Source organism: Taudactylus pleione, unplaced genomic scaffold (assembly GCF_031769625.1).
Source record: "Taudactylus pleione unplaced genomic scaffold, aTauple2 ptg000284l, whole genome shotgun sequence".
Lineage (NCBI taxonomy): Eukaryota > Metazoa > Chordata > Amphibia > Anura > Myobatrachidae > Taudactylus > Taudactylus pleione.
Window position 1 is genome coordinate 2,126,591 of NW_028284686.1, and position 20,329 is coordinate 2,146,919.

At 44.4% G+C, this 20,329-nt stretch overlaps 1 protein-coding gene across 2 annotated transcripts in view; it reads right to left on the reverse strand.

The window, feature by feature from the left end:
• Positions 1 to 6,172: 6,172 nt before the first annotated feature.
• The window catches only part of DVL1 (dishevelled segment polarity protein 1), a 248,251-nt gene continuing 234,094 nt past the window's right edge, over positions 6,173 to 20,329 (reverse strand). For both annotated transcript variants that reach the window (XM_088482235.1, XM_088482236.1), the window contains exon 15: positions 6,173 to 9,650. In XM_088482235.1, the coding sequence (XP_088338361.1) occupies positions 9,253 to 9,650 (398 nt within the window). In that variant the 3' untranslated portion in view covers positions 6,173 to 9,252. The remainder of the gene's footprint in view (positions 9,651 to 20,329) is intronic.

The window sequence follows — 20,329 nt, forward strand, 5'->3', positions numbered from 1 at the left end:
TCCTAACCCTCAAGTAGGTGCCTAACCCTTAACCCTAAATAAAATTAAAAAAAATTTGTGTCTACCATTTTCATGTCAAACTTTTGACCCTGTCGACCTTTTGTACCTGTCGACCTTCTTACATGTCGAACTTTAGTGTGTCTGACTTTTGTCCCTGTCGACCTTTTGTCCCTGTCTAACTATTGACTGTCTAACATCTGGTGTCTATCTAATTACTGTCTATCTATATAGTCCGGAACCCAAGATTAGGAGGTGAGTTGCTGGGGGGAAGGAGGGAGGGGGGATTAGGAGGACATGAGTTGCTGGGGGGGCACTACAGTGTGGCATAATAGTGTAAAGTAGGGATGCGTGAGAATGGCGCCAATTTCCCTGTTAGATCCAATGGTAGATCCAGATGTGCAGCTTGGAACGGTAGGAGCCTTTCAACAATGCCCCCCAAAAGACAGTTATGGAAATACAGGATGGTCCCAGCGCTTTCTATGATCTATCCTATAAATTTGTTTGATGGTGTTCTCGATGTATTCAGTGATATGTAATAAAACAGCATGGCAATATCGTATAATACCGTAAAAAAAAAAAGTTTTATTTTTTAAGAAAAATAAACACACTCACCATTTACTGGTGGGTGATAGGCATTGGACACAATTTTCACCGTGGTCCTGCGGTGGTTGCAAAATGCAACGTAGATCTGGATACCTTTGGGTCACTCCATAGATGGGGGAAAACACATATGACAAACTTCCATAGTGCAAATCAGTAAACCCAATACAAGGTCCTACAAGGTTAAGTAGTATATTCACCTTGAATGGGGTGTGATGGAAGCCTTGGACATTTGTATTTTAAAACCAGTGTCCGTTGGTTTAATATAGAGTTTGTGTAGATATTTAAATCCAAGAAAATTTGCTTGGAAAAATCCAGTAATCAAATAATTTATAGTTTATTAGTCTATAATGGTGTTATCTAATTACACCAGACAATAAAAAAAAATATTTTCATTGTAAGTAGACATTGAAAACAATTATTACAATGAAATAACGCAATTGGGATTAAAAAATATATATATTAAAAAAATAGAAAAAATATATATATATTTTTTAAAAACAATGGGAAGCAGACGTTGGTTCTGTGAAACAAGTTGCTAGGTAACCACCCATTGGTTCTCTCCACTTTTTAATTTCTGAACTATGTATTTTGTTTTTTAAACAATTGTTTTAAAAAAAAAAATGTCATTTGTTTTAATTATTCTACTTTTTTTAATCTATATATTTATTAATCCCATATGCGTTATTTCATTGTAATAATTGTTTTCAATGTCTACTTACAATGAAAACTATTTTTATTATAGTCTGGTGTAATTAGGTAACACCATTATAGACTAATAATTTATAGTTTATTTGATTACTGGATTTTTGCAAGCAAATTTTTTTGGATTTAAATATCTACACAAAGCTCAACAAACTCTATATTAAACCAACGGACACCGGTTTTAAAATACAAATGTCCAAGGCTTCCATCATACCGCATTCAAGGTGAGTATACTACTTAACCTTGTAGGACCTTGTATTGGGTTTACTGATTTGCACTATGGAAGCTTGTCATATGTGTTTTCCCCCATCTATGGAGTGACCCAAAGGTATCCAGATCTACGTTGCATTTTGAAAACCACCGCAGGACCACGGTGAAAATTGTGTCCAATGCCTATCACCCACCGGTAAATGGTGAGTGCATTTATTTTTCTTAAAAAATAAAACTTTTTTTTTTTGATGGTATTATACGATATTGCCATTCTATTTTTTTTACATATCTCTGAATACATCGAGAACACCATCCAACAAATTTATAGAATAGATCATAGAAAGCGTTGGAACCATCCTGTATTTCCAACATAGTGTAAAGGGTAATATAATGTGGCATAGTAGTGTAAAAAACAATACAGTGTGGCATAATGTGTAATGGGCATTACAGTGTGGCATGATGTGTAAGAGGCATTACAGTGTGGCATATTACTGTGTGTGGCATAATGTATTATAGGGGGCATTACTGTGTGTGACATAATGTATTATAAAGTGGATTACTATGTGTGGCATAATGTGTAAGGGACATTACTGTGTGCGGCATATTGTGTAAGGGGCATTACTGTGTGCGGCATAATGTGTAAGGGGCATTACTCTGTGGGATACTGTGTAAGGGGCATTACTAGTGTTCTTCCTAGGCTATTTTAGCAGGGCCCCGCGCCCTGCCCGATTTTAAAAGAGCAAAATGCGCCCTGCCCTTTTAGCTGCACCCCGCTAAAACATCCAGCCCTGAACCTTCCTACCCGCGGGTCGCAGTGTCCTGTGGGTGCGAAAAGTTGCAGTGACCGATCACCACCGGGTGAATAGACGCTGTGCGCATATGATCTACTCACAATGAGAGGAGAGCTTGGGGGAAGCCCAGCACCTCCGTAAGTGTTGGGCACACCCCCAAGTGTGATGAATTGGGGGTTCCGCAAAGACACAACCCTTCCCTCATCGGCCACGCCCCCTTAGACGGGCACAGAGGAACGAAATCTATGCAGGTTTTCTTTGGGGGGGGAGGGCACCAATGGGCACTTTTGCCCTGATCTTCTCAAGGTCTTGAACCGACCCTGCACATACCTTTAATCAGTGGTGGGCTGGGCCAGGGGGCAGGGTGCCATCTGCCCCCCAGACCGGTCCCCGCTGGGCCGGTCCCTACGTTGGCTTGCTGCCACAATCAGAGCTGAGCTCCAGTCGGGCAGCTATATCCGGCCCGCGGGCCACATGCGGCCCACATCCGATCGGGTAGTACAGGCAGGGCCATATCTAGTCAGCCCTGCAGCCTCTGTATTACCAGGCCGGAGCACCAGACGCCTGCCGCAATACATCACACACACGTGTGCAGCGCTCTCTTCCTGTCCATTAGCAACAGTAACAATTTCAGTTGCCGGGCGCTCGCTGCCGCGCTGCGTTGTTTGATAGCAAGTGAGCCGCTGGAGCCCCAGCCTTGGCTGCCCCCGGATCTCCCTTCTTCCGTTCCTCCTTGCTCAGCCACTACCTCCTCCACTGTGTGGAGAGAAATCAAAATGTCATGATGTCTCTGCCCATGCGGCGAAGCCAGGGGGGAAGTGTACGTGAAACAGCAGCAGGCATCAGTCTCCGGGTGCCTGGAGGGCGCGGTCTCCATCCTCCCCACACAGCCCGCAAGACCCTGCAACCGGCACCCAGCTGCCCCAGGCAGGCGGTAACTGACATGCAAGAAGTTAAAGTAAGTATAAATGTACAATACACTGGGGCCTCTCCTGCAGGTGTTATATGTGCATACATATAGGGAAAAGTGCATTTAGGGAAAAGTGCTCCCTATATATATATATATATATATATAATTGATTACACACTACCCACATCGACAGCCGCCCCTTTTGTAGTGAGCCCCGGAGCGAGAGAATTTCTCTCTCGCTCCGGGGCTTGCGCACGCGCAGTGCGGCTGCTGCGTGTGCGCACAGCCAAACATCGACCAACTTGCGAGTGCTCAGGCGATTGCGAGCGGGTCTGAATGATGTCCTCTGTTTGGGGTTTGTATGTTCTTCCAATGTTTGTGGGGGTTTAATCCCACACTGCAAAAACATACTGGTAGGTTAACTGGTTTCTGACAAAAGAAAACCAATAACTCTAATGTGTATACGTGTGACAGGGAATATAGATTTATAAGCTACGCTGGAGCAGAGATGTATGTGAATGATATTCTCTGTAAATCTCTGCGAAATGTGTGCGCTATATAAATATCTGTTAATTAATAAATAAAATAATAAATTATTATATAAAGGTTTGGGGGAGTTATAGGCATAAAATATATTATATAAGAGTGGGGGTGTTGGGCATAAAAAAGTTTTATATAGTGAAAGAAATGTGATTACGCACAATAATGTCTATAGAGAAGAGCACTGTAAATTAAAAGGGGTGTAGTAGGTATTACCGCTGGACGCATGTCCAGCAGTTCAAATCCCGACAGCGGTAGCCCGGCAAGGGTGAAAATCCTGATCGTCAAAAGGTAAGTAAGTATGTTCTAACCTAATTCTACACCCTAACCCTCCTTAGGGGTGCCTAACCCTAATCCCCCCTCTAAGTGCCTAAACTTAACCCCCCCTTCCCCGCCGACCTAAACCTAAGTCCCCCAGGGGGGTACCTGACCCTAACCTCCCCCCGGGGGTGCCTAACCCTCCCTTCCCCTAGCCTTGCCCTATCTCTCCCGGGGGGGGGGGTGCCTAACCCTAAGTCCCCCCCGGGAACCCTAAACCTAACCCTAAACCCCCCCCCCGCGGCTGTCCACGCCCGGCATCACTTCGATCAGTATGCCGGGCATCGGTCTTCCGGCGTAGGTAAAATGACAGGCATCTAGATCTAACATCCCTATTTGAGCCATTGATTAGGACACGCTTTCGCGGTCGGTCTGCACGCGAGACCTTGCAATCTCTATTTAAGCATAAGCCGTTGTTTATGGGCCAGTGCCCTGGACTTGCCCCCCAGGCAAAAAGTTGCCAGCCAGCCCCTGCCTTTAATACAATGTGTAGTTATTATGATAGCATTAGGATTTTGCTGGATATTATATGTGAAGGAAGTGGAGTGTCATACAAAATCTGCCTCAGAAAAGTGGACAGGTCAGTCAACATATTTGTCATATTTGCATCCACATCTCATTTTAAAATTCGACATATTTTTTATAATTTTTTTTTTTTTGCTGCTGCTGCTTTTCCTCCTTAGTATGGTTCTGTGTGTATTTCATCACAAGGTAAAATCTCCTCACAGACAGCAACAGTGACACATGCGGGTATAAAAAAAAAAATAATAATCGCGTCAAAATGAAAATTAATGATTACAAATGTATTTTGTTTTACAATTTCAAAGTTCAATGTTATTTACGTTTACACAATAAATTAAAAATGTTTAACACTTTCCTATGTCCTCACTACTGGTAATACAGATTCAATGTAAGCTGCAGGAAAGGACATTGGCAATCCTCTGCACTCCAGTTGTAGCTTAACTACAGCCATGGCCAAAAGTTTTGAGAATGACACAAGTATTGGTTTTCACAAAGTTTGCTGCTTCAGTGTTTTTAGACCTTTTTGTTAGATGTTACTATGGTATACTGAAGTAATATGACAAGCATTTCAAAAGTGTCAAAGGCTTTTCTTTGACAATTACAATAAGTTTATGCAAAGAGTAAATATTTGCATTGGCATGCTGTCAATCAAATTCTGGGCCACATACTGACTGATGGCCGCCCATTCTTGCCTAATCAATGATTGGAGTTTGTCAGAATTTGTGGGGTTTTGTTTGTCCACTCGCCTCTTGAGGATTGACCACTTCTCTCCAGGAAAAACATCAGGGACAGACTGATATTCTACAAAAGGTAAAGGGATTGGAATGCTGAGGACTGGGGTAAAGTTATTTTCTCTGATGAATCCCCCTTTCAGATTGTTTGGGGCATCTGGAAAAACGCTTGTCCGGAGAAAGAAAGGTGAACGCTACCATCAGTCCTGTGTCATGCCAACAGTTAAGCATCCTGAGAACATGTGTGGGGTTGCTTCTCTGCCAAGGGAGTGGGATCACTCACAATTTTGCCTAAGAACACAGCCATGAATAAAGAATTGTACCAAAACATCCTCCAAGAGCAACTTCTCCCAACCATCCAAGAATAGTTTGGTGATGAACAATGCCTTTCCCAGCATGATGGAGCACCTTGCCATAAGGCAAAAGTGATAACTAAGTGGCTCGGGGAACAAAACATCAAAATTTATGTCCATGGCCAGGAAACTCCCCAGACCTTAATCCCATTGAGAACTTGTGGTCAATCCTCAAGAGGCGGGTGGACAAACAAAAACCCACAAATTCTGACAAGCTCCAAGAATTGATTAGGCAAGAATGGGCGGCCATCAGTCAGTATGTGGCCCACAAGTTGACTGACAGCATGCCAGGGTGAATTGCAGAGGTCTTGAAAAAGAAGGGTCAACACTGCAAATTTTGAATCTTTGCATAAACTTAATGAAATTGCCGAAAAAAAGTCTTTGGCACTTATGAAATGCTTGTAATTTTACTTCAGTGTACCATAGTAACATCTGACAAAAAGGTCTAAAAACACTGAAGCAGCAAACTTTGTGAAAACCAATACTTGTGTCATTCTCAAAACTTTTGGCCATGGCTGTACATCTCCCATGATGCTCAGGGATGGCTGAGAGGCATAGAAGGGATTGCTTAGAAACAGCTGGTGTGCCCAATCTAGCCCATCCTTGGTAAATTTTTAATGAGAAAAAAAGAGCTAAATTAACTGTGCTCTGTAACTGTTATTTACACAGATTTACACATATTTATACATATACATAAGAATAATAAAAAAAAATTAAATTAGAGATTGTTATCTATACACAGATTTTCTGTAAATTTGTAGTTGTTTGCGGAGTTAGTCGGAAACTGTCACAGAGTGGAGAATCTGCCAGGTCTGTTAGCAGAAGGAGAGGAGCTATGGACCAAACATTAAGTGCTTATCTCAAAATTCTGGGAATGTGGATAGTAGGGTACACACCAATAGATATATCACCCCTTCCATTGAATGGGCGATATATCTATAGTGCATCGCAGGGTATGTACAGCAGATACGTCAGTCAACTACGTCATTCACAGACATATCTGATCTGCTGTGCAGTACAGCAGATGGCCAAGATATCTTGCAGATATATCGTTTCATTTGCTGGTGTGTACAGGCGACCTGCCATTCGCCCGTACACTAAGTGCAGGGACCCGGCGGTAACAGCTCAACTGTGCGGGCAGACTTAAATACCTGCCCAGTTGTGACATCAGGCCCAACACATCGGGCGGACAATTGGTAAGTATGTATAAACTTACCAATCGTTAGATAGGTCGACGGGATGGCCAAACGGCTGACCCGTCAGCCTAGTGTGTACCAAGCTTTACAATCATAAATGTTTTCTTAGTTAATCTGTTAGATCAATGTACTTGTTCTTCCTTGAGAATACTCAGCCACATACATAAAGGCATTGTAGAGCATTGAGAAATTTCTAGCACATATGTTTTAAAAGATTACTGGATCCTGATATAATTCATTGTACTTTATGAAACTTAATTAAAATTAAATTACAGTGATAAAAATAGTAGCCTAATACCGGTATAAAACATTAAACAACATATAAACAATACAGTACATATAACATAATATAGGGCAGATGCCAAGTCCATAGACTGTGACAAGTTCTTTGGTGATCAACGCGTTTCAACTCTTGGGATATGTGGAGTACACATCCTGAGAAAACCCAAGGGGTGAAACGCGTTGATAAGGACAAGAGGACGCGCTATATGTAGCACGGATGACAGTCTGCCGGCAGACCCTTCATCAAAACACCTGAGCTGCACTTAGAAAAGCACTTTCTACAGCAAGGTACCAAAGAACTTGTCACAGTCTAGGGACTTGGTCTACAAGACTGTAGTGGATTAAGGGCCTGATTCACTACAGATCGCTATTCTTTTTATACAAACGCAACAGCGTTGCTAATATCAGTGGTGATATTTAAATGTTTGCATTTGCATTGTGATCGCAGCGTGACATAAGGACACCCACTTCCCCTTGCTCACATCCATATACTTTGACAACAGAGCAAAACAATCGGCAACATCTAGTAACATCGGACCCATACGCACAGTTAAGGCAGGTCAGACCTCACTCAGGAATTGCTAATTTCTGCGCACGCTATGAGACATCAGACGGCATCTGGTATCGCAGATATATTGGCTAATTTATGCACGCCCATGCAACGGCGTTGAAAAGCACTGGCATGCCTGCGTTCACCTGACCAACCCCCGTCACCGCTCACAAACGCCACTTTCTGTCAATAACTCTGTAATGAGTCTGTGTAGCATCTGCGAACGCAGTTCTGAATGCACCTGGCACGCGCAATGCATACGTATGCATGCGGAGTGGGAATTAATCGTCCGATTGCGTGTGTATATGCATCTGCATTCCTTGCTGAATCCGGCCCTAAGTACACCCAGAGCGCTGAAAGTATATGATAAGGGAGTACAAATATATCACTGGCTGGAGACAGATATCATTCAACAGTTAAAAGTCTGGTATACAGGCAGTAAAATGCCAAATAGGTGTATTCCTGTATAAATACATATATAGGAGCATCTGCCCTATATTTTGTTGTACTGTATTGTTTATATGTTGTTTTAATTCTGCATACCTGTATTAGGATATAACTACAATTTTTAGAGTTACTATCTAGTGTACTATTTTAATCACTGTGATTTAATTTTAATTAATAAAGTACATTGAATTATCAGGATTCAGTAATGTTTTAAAACTGTATGCGCTGGAAATTTCTCATTGTATTCATGTCAGGAATACTTTGGAGGATACACAAATACATTTAGCAGCTACAGATCATAGAGGTTCTTACACCGAGCGCAGAGTTACACCATAGCCTCATTGTAGAGCACTGCTATTACCAGGTGGTGACCACAGAGGCAGATATTTAATAGGCTCCGATTTGCTGATCCTGGTGCGATTCTGGTGATGTATCCGCTAGATTTAAAGCGGCACTTAGTTTTAGGTTATACTGTCTTAAAACTAATAATGATGAATGAAAATAACAGCACACCTGACCACTGCAGCTATAGCGGGACTCTACAAGGTGACACTCTGAGCTATAGCGGGACTGTTACAAGGTGACACTCTACACTTTGTAAGTAAATATGAAGCTCTTAAAACTTTCACACTGTTATTGCGCCGGGATCAGCAAATCGGCGCCCATTACATTTGGGCCGCGTGGACTGTCCTCGAAATAAAACGACATTAATAACTACGAGGATTGTACGACATGAAAAGCTGGGTGGACCCAGGTCGCTTCTTTTTTTTTTTTTGGTCCATCCATTAGCTATTTTGAAGACCGTCCATGTTGCTTTCACCTCCTGGCGAATGCGGCAGAGAAAGGAACCTCGGCAGTCTTTACGATCATTCAGGATGGCTTAGGAGCTGCAGGAGAAAATACAATGTCGTTGTGCCGTTATAAATCTAAACCGTTTTCAAACTGGCCAAAGGGTTGAATATTGTGCAATGACCTTATATTAGGTTTGTTTATTTCCTATGGCTTGGCAGCTGGATACGGCAGTGGTAATTCTATAGTATAGATTTTCTATTGTTCCTTAGTGTTTCTACTGGCTGACCCAGAAGGCACTTTGGCTGTCACATAATGTCCACAAAAAATTCACAGGGGTTTCCCATGGCCTTCTGGAAAGACTGCCGGCTCCCGGTCAGTTCGGGGGGGACATTGCCAAGTTCACGGACAGGGGGTCCCCCCGGGGGGCCACTGGTGCCATACACCTTATTCCCAATCTTTGGCAGGCTATACAGTGGGGGTAGCCCCGGGGGTGTCTGTGAGTGGTGGCTGCTGCGGTGGCTGCGCTCACTACGTGGCACTGAGCTATGGCTGTGTTGGCTGACTGGTCGTTCACTTTTTCTTCCTCCACTACTGGTGGCACGGTCAGAACCGCTGCCACTGCCGGTGGACTTACGGTCTTTCTCTCGGCCGGATGACCTCTTTCCCTCTCGGTTGCTGCGACTGGAGCCACTGCTTTTGCTGCCTGTTGTAATACAGTTAAAAGAATGAAGTTAGAATGTCATTATTAGAATAATAAAATGGCGCGATATGTCAAATTACTGCTACTTTCTGCAAGAAAAGATTTGTATTTGTACAGACTTGTGGGTCTCATGGCTAAGCACTAATTACAAAGCTATTATCATGAAACCCAAAATCCGGAAGGGAGCATTTACATTTGTACTAAAGCATTACAACCACTTGCTTTCATGTAACTTACACTAGACAGATACAATATGTACAATTACTGATCGGTCGCTGTGGTTCAATGTACATTTTGCACCTAAACACTTTGTTAATACATTAACCCGATTATGTTTTAGGTGATGGAAAACAAACAAGTTTCCTAGTCCCTAGAGCATTAGGGGTTCCCAGATTAGTTTCATTTATCTTGTAGCTACTTTCCTACAGTTTTTACTAATATTTCTTTTTCATGTCTTGCTTCTATCTGTGCATTTTAGCCATTATTTATCTCCTTGGACAGAGTGTTTTTGTGGTTGCTGCTCTTCGTTCGTTGTGGCATGGCTGCTAAATGGCCTTTAGGTTAGGAGCACCCAGCAAATGGGCCTTTACCGTGCAGGAGCAGAACTTGCTAAGGGTGGACCAGTATTGCCAGGCCCTTGCCCAATTTATGCTGTTGGTCCTGGTGATGCCGTGTTCCGCCTCTGACTGGAAAGCAGCTTGTGACAATAAACAACTTTGCCAGATGCAGTACAATGCTTGGCTTAAATTCACAGACGTAAGCAACATAGAAAAAAAACAATGTATTCAATAGAATTTACAGGAAAAAAACCCATTAAAACTGGGGTTTTCAACGCCAACAGGTATTTACAAAGATTGCATTTGTCTGGTTGCATTCTAATTAACAGCTGAAATACAGCACAGGAAACTGTGCAGTGATCTCCCCAGGATCAATTCCCGGGGGCTCCACCTGGCACTATCCTGCTCCTGGGGTCTGGCAGCAGTTTAGTTACTGTGACAGTCACAGTAACAGAGATCTCTGCAGGTGCGGTTTGGAAGGCAGGAACATTGCAGAGATGGAGAATGCAGACATGCCCTGCAGGACACAATTACATGTATCCAGCCAGCAAGTGGGCAATGTCTGCAAGAGTCTTTGAAAGTTATATCGGAATCCATCATATCACACTGCCCCCACCCAGCCACTTCTTAATGCCACCCGTCTGGCAACATTTTCTGTGGATAACACTGGTGTGTTTTTGTGTCCCTTCCCCTCTAAGCCTTACGCTTCTGCCCTCTAGGCCAGGTGTACTTAAGGCCAAGATATCTCTGCACTTCCTTGATCACACTGACATTTCCCTTGTTGTTCTCTGATAGAAAAGCCCCAACACTGACACTAACCTGAATTTTGAGAGCACTAAGGTTTGGTGGAGGGGAGGATATTGAATGAAGATGATTGAATATACAAGCAGCCATATAAAAAACAATAATAACGAGACTTACATAGAAGTTGAAAGAGCTGAAATCGCCGATTCTGAATCACACACAAGTTGCAATGCGCACTGATCTCGCGGATTTCAGCATACCGCCCATGCACCAAAGAAAGAAATCTGCTTCTCCGCATAAGGTATCCACACGCAGCCAGTCGATGTTTGTGCTCTGCGTATGCATTGCAGTGCGCGAACCGGCCGATGCGATCGCAGTAAGCACACAGTCCAATCGCATAGTGATTGACATGAAGTGCCGATTGGGAGTGGAGAGGGGGGGGGGGTCGGCGGAACGCAGGTGTGCCTGTGCATTTGAATGCCATTACAGGGACGTGCATAATTAAGCCCCTGCAATTGTATACGCTGGCAGAGGTCTAGATGGCGACAGGAATTTTAACAGTTTATGAGGTAGGGTCAGGTCAACCACAAATGTGCGAATGGTTCCGATGTTACCAATGTTTTCACTGACTTGCGGATGCATGTCATGGGAAGTGGGCGGCTTTATACAGTGATGGGCATCTTGGTATAATGCTGCGGTTGCCGTGCGATTGCATTCATTAGCATACTTTTGCAGCTAGCTGAATCAGGCCCCTAGATCACTAGCGTCAAGGACTGATCCGTCTGGCAGCAGACCACACTTTGCGTGTAATGGGCATTTCTGGGCAGTAGCTGGGAGGCGACCAAGCGATTGCACGGAACTCTTCTGTCTTGTGAAAGTGCTGTTGGCGTGTAAGCCGACTTCCTTTCTCGCTTGTAGCATGGATTTTTACTATACAAAGACGGATTCTTATATTAGCATAAATTAGTGAGCAAGCTGCCACAGCCCTACGGAAAGGCAGTCACAGGTGCTTAATACTCAGAATCAGGCCCAAAATGTTTAACATTAAACTTCTATTTCCTGTGCTACAGTACAAGCTATTGTTCTCTGTTACATTATTTGAACTGTTGAATTATTTGATCTGTACAGATGAAAATAACCTCCGCCACCCTTACCACTCTACCTCAACTTATCTTCACTTCTGATAGGCTGAATCTTTTACACATATATTTGAAAGGTATTTTAAAAAGGGTAATTTATATTTATGGTTTATTTATCCTTTATACTATCCTTTTAATTTATTCAGAATTAAAATCGCACTAATTAAAGGGATCTGGCCTAGGCGGGGTCAGCTCAGTATTTGCTCGATGCTCCACCCCCTTGGCCGCTCAGTACCCACTCTTGAACCTATACTGTCTGCCCCAAATTGGCCTTAATATTGGCCACAATTACGGTTTTGTACCTCCTGTATAGTCAGATGCTGCCTAGTTCTGGGCATGGTGACCTGTGGGTTCCCCAGAGAAAAGTTCCTCACTAACTTGCAGGGGTCACTGATGAAAACTGGAGTTAAAGTTAGACTCTGCACCTCACATCTATCCTCAACCTCAGCTCAATCCACCACCAATTACTAGCAGCCCAGTGGGCTATTGCCATGACTCTGCAGGACCTATCTGAGAGAGTAGAGAAGCAGCAAAACAAACTGGACCCAATAATAATTTCTTACAAGGCCTCTGTAGTTGTGTTAATGTGCTCCAGGCATGTACTGCTTCTTTCACTAACGTCTTCAGCTTCTACACCTGTTATGCCTATCCCTGTACAATCCATACCTAGCCTGCACATTCCTCCACCTCCTCTTTCTATAGCCTATCCACGCGCATGCACAGGACTTTCTCAATCTGTCAGTGTTCTCATACACAGAGCCACAGCCACAGAGACCATGATCAGACGGCAGTGACTGAATATAATAAAGAATACATGAGCAGAGATTTCATATGAAATTCCTATTCTCTGGCAGAGATCTTCTCTGTTGAAAAGCCTGTGAGGAAAAAAGTAGTTTTGCCAATAAAAAGCCATCACGCTGTTATTCTCTTCCTTTCGTATTAAAGCTTTTTGATCGATCACACCTATGTAGCTTCACTATTTTATAAACTCAGTTTACAGGGACGTAAATAGTTTAATCTGTAGAGAGAATGAATATAAGGGAAAACAGCTTTTAATACCCACAATAGACTCTACGAGCACTTGTTTTGCCCTCCGGCCTCAGTACTCTGCCAGCAGTGGTTACAAATGTCATTAACGATATCGATCTTTTTCATTTTGTCATTGTCTACCTCGATGATCATTTCATTTTCTTATCAGAAATAAGTCAGGAAGGAACTGAAATGCTACAAGAAAACATTATTTATGTGTAATGTGTACAGTATGTACAGGTATATTTGTATGAAAAATGTAACTTGCGTTGTTGGTAGATTTTATACCCATCTAGGGACTAGAGATGGATTCTGATACATTAGTCATAGTGCCAGGTCTTCAGGAAGACATTTCGCAATATGTCGTGTGCAGAAAATAAGGTTCCTCATCAGTTTCCCTTTGGATAAATCCTTGGCCGACACTTCAATGGATTCATCACTAAATTATCAATTTCTAAAGACTTTTCTATTACTTGGGTATCATCCTATTTTCCGAAATATCCCAGTTTATCTCTGTGGCAGGTTTTATTATTCTGTTCCTCTGCTATTGACTTGGCTTGCTCATGAATTCATTAATTTGCTTCTGAGCCTGACCCAGTCTTGTACTAAATTTCTGAACATATCCTCTGTGACCAAACCTCAGCCATATTCACTACGGAGCGCTATTCTGCTTATACACACGGAACAGAGTTGTTTAAATCAGTGGTGACATGTAAATGTTTGCATTCTCATTGCGATCGCAGCCTGACATAACAACGCCCACTTCTCCTTACTCACATCCGTATACTTGGCCAACATAGAGAAACAATCGGTAACATCAGACAGACCTTACTTAGGAATAGCTTACTTCAGCGCACGCTATGAGGCCTCAGGCGGCATCTGGTAATGCAGTGGCTAATTTATACACGCCCCTACAACATTGTTGAAACGCACTGACACGCCTGCGTTCGCCCGACCACCCCTCCGTCACCGCCCACAAACGGCATTCCTGTCAATCACTCTGCCATGGGTCTGCATAGCCTCTGCGATCGCTGTCCCGATCACAGCATCTGGTTTGTGCACGCACACTGCGATGTGTACGCATGCGCAGTGCGAATTAATCGGATGATTGCCTGCGTATAAGCAACTGCGTTCCTTTCTGAATCAGGCCCTCGTTCCACTGTAAAATCAGATGTTGCCTAGTGAAGCTAGTTCTGGGGGCCAGAGACCTGGAAGGATCTCCTCAGCACAGCCCATCAACCCATTTTCAATATGACCCTGCATCTCAGATGTAGCCATTGCCAATCACTAGCAGCACTTTCACATCCAGTAGCAGTAAGTTCACATGCAAGACAATATTTTACAATTTAGCCAATAGAATACATAATAATGACATCAACTGCCAGAGAGATACTGTGTGACGACATAGGTCAGGTACTACTGAGAGCTACAGAATAGATGCTACACATGGATAGTACTATAAATATGGAAGTGGAAATTCACCATAAACTGGCCACGACCAGGTGCTCCTCGCAAGATTTCTGACAGAGGAGTGAAAAGAATTATCAGAAGAGTTCTAAGAGCCAAGGACCACTTGTGGAGAGTTTCAGAAAGACCCGGAATGAGCAGGTACAATTGTTTCAAAGAAAACAATAAGTAATGCACTCAACCGGCATGGCCTGTATGCAAGCTCACCACGCAAGAAGCTAGTTTAAAGTTTGCTGCACAACATTTGAACAAGCCTGTGAAATACTGGGAGAATATAGTCTGGTCAGATGAGACCAAAATGTAACTCTTTGGATGCCATAATAAACACCATGTTTGAAGGAGAAATGGCACTGCACATCACCCCAAAAACACCATACCAACAGTGAAGTTTGGAGGTGGGAGCATCATGGTGTGGGGCTGTTTTTCTGCATACGGTACTGGCATACTTCATATGATTGAAGGAAGGATGAATGGAAAAATTTACAGAGACATTCTTGATAAAAATCTTTTGCCATCTACCAGGATGCTGAAGATGAAACGAGGGTGGACATTTCAGCAAGACAATGGTCCCAAACACACAGCCAGGGACCCTCTCAATTGGTTTCAGAGAAAGAAAATAAAGCTGCTAGAATGGCCCAGCCAATCACCTGACTTGAAGCCAATTGAAAATCTATGGAAAGAATTAAAGATCAGAGTGTGAGGTTCTGGTTTTGTTGTGGGCCCGGGGTGGTGATAGGAGCAGACACTGAAGCAGGTTTAAATGAAAATGTGGAACTTTTAATGAGTGGTTTGGTAGACATGAATATGACAAAAAAAAACTAAAGTCCAGATATAGCACTAAGGGCCTGATTCAGACCCGCTCGCGAGCGCTGAGCGCTCGCAAGCGGGTCGATGGTGCCCAAGTGCGCATGCGCACGAGGGAGACAGCTCCGTCGTGCGCATGTGCGAGACCCGCATAACGACGGCCAAGCCGTCGTTAAGGGTCTCGCACCGAAGGGGGCGTGCTGTCGATGGTGATTGACAGCACGCCCCCTTTGGTGGGCGTGCCGGGGGCGTGGCTGCCCAGACGGAGGCGTTCCCATGGGAACGCCTACCGTCTGGGTCCGGCCCCACTGACATCACTAGTGTTGTCAGTGGGAGTGATTTTGGCTCTGATAAAGCCAAAATCACTCCAGGGCTTGTGGCAACGAGACCCTACCGCAAGGGTCTCGTTGCAAGCCCAATGGTCGCAATGGTCTTGACCATCGCGACCATCATCATGGACGCTCGCATAAGCTGTGGGTGGGTAACCACAGCTATGCGAGCGTCCAAGAGGCCGCCTCGCAAAAAAAAAAACACGCCCTCATTCAGAGCGGGCACTCGTTCAGAGTGTCCGGCTCTGAATCAGGCCCTAAGTGCACTTGGGAGCAGTGGTGAAGTAATGGGAGAAAGTCCAGTTAGTGACTGGCAATGGAAAATGTCCAGGTAGTGACTGGTTAATAGAAAATGTCCAGGTAGTGGCAGACAATGGGAATTGTCCAGGTAATGACTGGTTAATAGAGAAAATGTCCAGGTAATGACAGGCAGGGAAAATCAGGTGTAGTGCTTGAAATGAAGAATGCAGGCTGAGAAAGAATCATCCAGCAGTGTCAGTGGAGGCAAGGTGCAGAGTGAACAGCAGACTCAGGTACTCAGGAAAGGGGAAGGTAATGGAGGATGTAGGGTAGTCCAGCGGGGTTGGAGCAGGCAAGCAGGCAGGCAGGTATCGTTTCACAGGAACAGGTGGTGAGCACAGGGAACTCTCTCAGCTATGCTGAGAAACACGTTGCACTGGCAATGAAGTGAGGCTCTGAACCTCCCTAAATACCAAGTGCTGTGCCGTGACTGCCCAGAGAGAGCATGTGACAACCCAGGATTGGGCGATTAGGTCACGTGACCGGAGGCAAGATGGCGGCGCCCATGCCGGAGTGGAACGGAAGCACCACCAGGCCTCACCAGCCCAAAATGACAACATGCCCGCACAGAGCCACGCACAGCCAACGTCCCTCGACAAACACCAACGCCACCGCCAGACACCCCCCGCCATAGTGACCTCACAGGTAATACCCGTCGACCACCATGCCGAGAAACTCTGGTCGTGACAGTAGCCCCCCTTATGGGTGGCCTCAGGACACTCACCAGGCTTTTCTGGATGAGCAGTATGGAATCTACTGACCAGGGAGGGAGCATGGATATCCCGGGTATCGGTCCAACAGCGTTCTTCCGGGCCGTAACCCTTCCAATCCAGAAGATATTGAAGTCGCCCCCTGCGGATACGAGAGTCCAGAACCTGAGAGATTTCAAATTCCACACCTCTTTCAGTCTGAATCCGAGGAAGAACAGGAAGAACTTTACGAAATTTGTTCAGGATCAAGGGTTTGAGCAGAGAAATATTAAAATAATTGGGGACTTTTAGGTAAGGAGGTAACTGAAGGTGATAAGCCACAGGATTGATCACTTCGATAATTGAGAAAGGCCCAATGAAACGTGGGGCGAATTTCATCGAAGGCACTCTGGTCTCCAATTTGCATACGTGGTACCTTCCTACGTTTCCTGTCTGCCTGAAATTTGTAACGAGAGGACGCCTTCTCCAAGTCAGTAAGTACTTGAGTCCATATAGATACAAATCTCCGTATAGTGTCTTCCATGGCAGGCACATCAAAAACAGGCAGGCTTTGAAACTGGGGAACCCGAGGATGAAGACCATAGACTACTTGGAATGGAGTTTGATTTGTAGACAAATGGTAAGAGGCGTTATTCGAAAATTTAGCCCAGAGCAGTAAATCAGACCAATTGTCTTGAGAAGATGTCATGAAGATCCTTAGGAAGGTCTCAAGGTCCTGATTAACCCTCTCTTTAGATCTGTTGCTTTGTGGATGATAGGCTGTGGAGAAGTTTAATTTGCAGAACAGAACATAGCGCTCTCCAGAATTTTGCCACAAATTGAGCACCACGATCTGAGACTATTTCGGCAGGAAGTCCATGGAGACAAAATATATGTTGGACGAACAAGTGAGCCAAATCAGGAGCAGTCGGCAGCTTCTTTAAAGGTACATAATGGACCATTTTCGAGAATCGGTCTACCACAACCCAGATGGTGGTGTAACCCTGAGAATTTGGTAAATCTGTAATGAAATCCATGGAAAGATGTGTCCAAGGACATGATGGAATAGGCAGGGGGTAACAACTCACCAGCTGGGGCCTGACGCGAAGATTTATGCTGAGCACAAGCGGTACATGAAGAAATGAACTCCATCACATCAGACTTCATAGATGGCCACCAGTAGCCCCTTCTTAGAAGTTTCAGAGTCTTCTGAGTACCTAAGTGACCTGCAAAACGAGAGGAATGAGCCCAAGTGAGGAGCTGCTTCCTTAACTCCAGGGCCACAAAGGTTTTCCCAGTAGGAGGTTGTAATTGTATGCTGGCAAACACTCTTGATTCCAGTACCGGGGCACTACGTATGGTCTCTGAATTGTCGCTACAGAGGAGGGACCTGGATAGATCATCTGCTTTCTGGTTTAGAGATCCAGCTCAGAAAGTCAGGGTAAACTGGAATCGAGCAAAGAAGATTGCCCACTAGACGGGGGCTCACACACTGGACATTCTTAAGGAAGAGGAGATTCCTATGGTCTGGTAAAGGGAAATTTGGCCCCTTCCAGCAGGTATCTCCACTCTTTTAATGCCAGATTTACTACCAGGAGTTCTTGTTCACCTATAGCATAGTTTCTTTCGGTGGGAGAAAACTTCTTGGAGGAAAAGCCACAAGTGTGGATTCGGTTGTCTTCATACCGCTGGGACAGAACTGCTCCCACAGCTTCAGACGATGCATCTACCTCCAAAGGAAGAGGCTATCCAGATCTGGTTGTCTTAGAACCAGAGCAGAAATAAACGCTTGTTTCAGAAGTTGGAAGACAGTCTCTGCTTCTGGTGACCATAGGGCTGGATTAGCACCTTTACGGGTCAGGGCCGTAATTGGAGCCATCAAAGAAGAAAATCCCTTGATAAAACGCCTGTAGTAGTTGGCGAATCCAAGTAGTCTCTGGATGGCTTTCAGGGATTGAGGTCGAGACCAGTCCAAGATTGCCTGCACCTTTTTAGGGTCCCTTTCTAGACGAGAGCCAGAAATGACGTAGCCAAGGAATGGCACACTGGGTACATCAAAAACGCATTTCTCCAATTCACAATAGAGGCGATTCCTCCTCAGACGGGACAGTACTTCCTTCACATGCTTGTGATGTTCTTCTACCGAAGATGAAAAATTTATATATCGTCCAAATAGACAACAACTGATACGTAAAGTAAGTCCCGGAAAATTTAATTAACAAAACCCTGAAAGACAGCAGGGGCATTGCACAATCCAAAAGGCATCACGAGATATTCAAAATGTCCATCTCTGGTATTAAAAGCGGTCTTCCACTCATCACCTGTGCGGATACGTATGAGGTTATAGGCCCCTCTCAGATCTAATTTAGAGAATATGATGGATCCCTTGACTATCGAATAGCTCAGTGATTAGCGGAAGCGGATATCGATTTTTGACCGTTATGTCGTTGAGGCCCCGATAATCAATACAAGGTCTTACTCCACCATCCTTTTTGGCCACAAAAAGAATCCCGCTCCAGCAGGAGAGGTGGAGGGGCGAATAAATCCTTTCTCTAAATTCTCCTGGATGTATTCAGACATTGCTTTGGTCTCAGGCAAGGAAAGAGGATAGGTGCGGCCCCGGGGTGGCATCTTGTTGGGCAATAAATCAATTGGACAATCCCATTCTCTGTGAGGAGGTAAGATATTAGCCTGTTGCTCAGAAAAGACATCAGTGTACTCCAGGGATAGCTGGAGGAACTAATGAAACTGTTTTCTTTACAGGTCGAATCTTGGGAAGACAGGATTTCTGGCAATCAACCCCCCATGAGAGGATTTGCATAGAACACCAGTCTATTTTGAGATTGTGCTGGCATAACCAGGGTAGTCCTAAAATAATTTCTCGGGAGGCCTCGGGTATCACCAGGAATTTCAGAGACTCGGAATGGAGTGCTCCAATACGGACGAGTATTGGTTGAGTTTCGTGGGTGACGATTCCGTTAGCCAGAGGACGACCATCTATAGCTGTCAGGGAAATCGCATGATTGAGGGATTTGCATGGGATCTGAAATTTGTTAATTAAACTGGAAGTCATGAAATTTCCGGCTGCTCCCGAATCCAATAGAGCAGAAGCGAGGACAGGTTTAGGCTTGAGATCTAGAGCTAAGATTAATACAAAATCTTTAGAGTTTGAGGATGAGCTCATTACTCCTAACTTGCAGTCCTCAGTGGCAGTTAGGATCAGGCGTTTCCCGATTTACGGGAACAGGAGGCCACCAGGTGACCCAAATCTCCACAGTATAGGCAGAGGTTTTTCGATATCCTTCTCTGACATTCCTCTTTGGAGAGATGGGTATGGTTCACCTGCATAGGGTCTTCTTCCATAGGAGGAGGGGATGGACGGGTGGGTAAGGGCTAGATGACCTTTGTGGGTCGGTTCTGTGCTTTTCAGCCTGACGTTCTCTGAAGCGTAGGTTGATCTTGTTACAGAGTGACATCATATCGTTTAGATTGATAGGAAGCTCACGGGTAACTAAATCATCCTTTAGTTGGTCAGGCAGTCCATGCCAGAAGGCTGCGGTAATGGCTTCCTCATTCCACTTGAGCTCTGATGCTAAAATCTGAAATTGTACGGCATACTGGCTG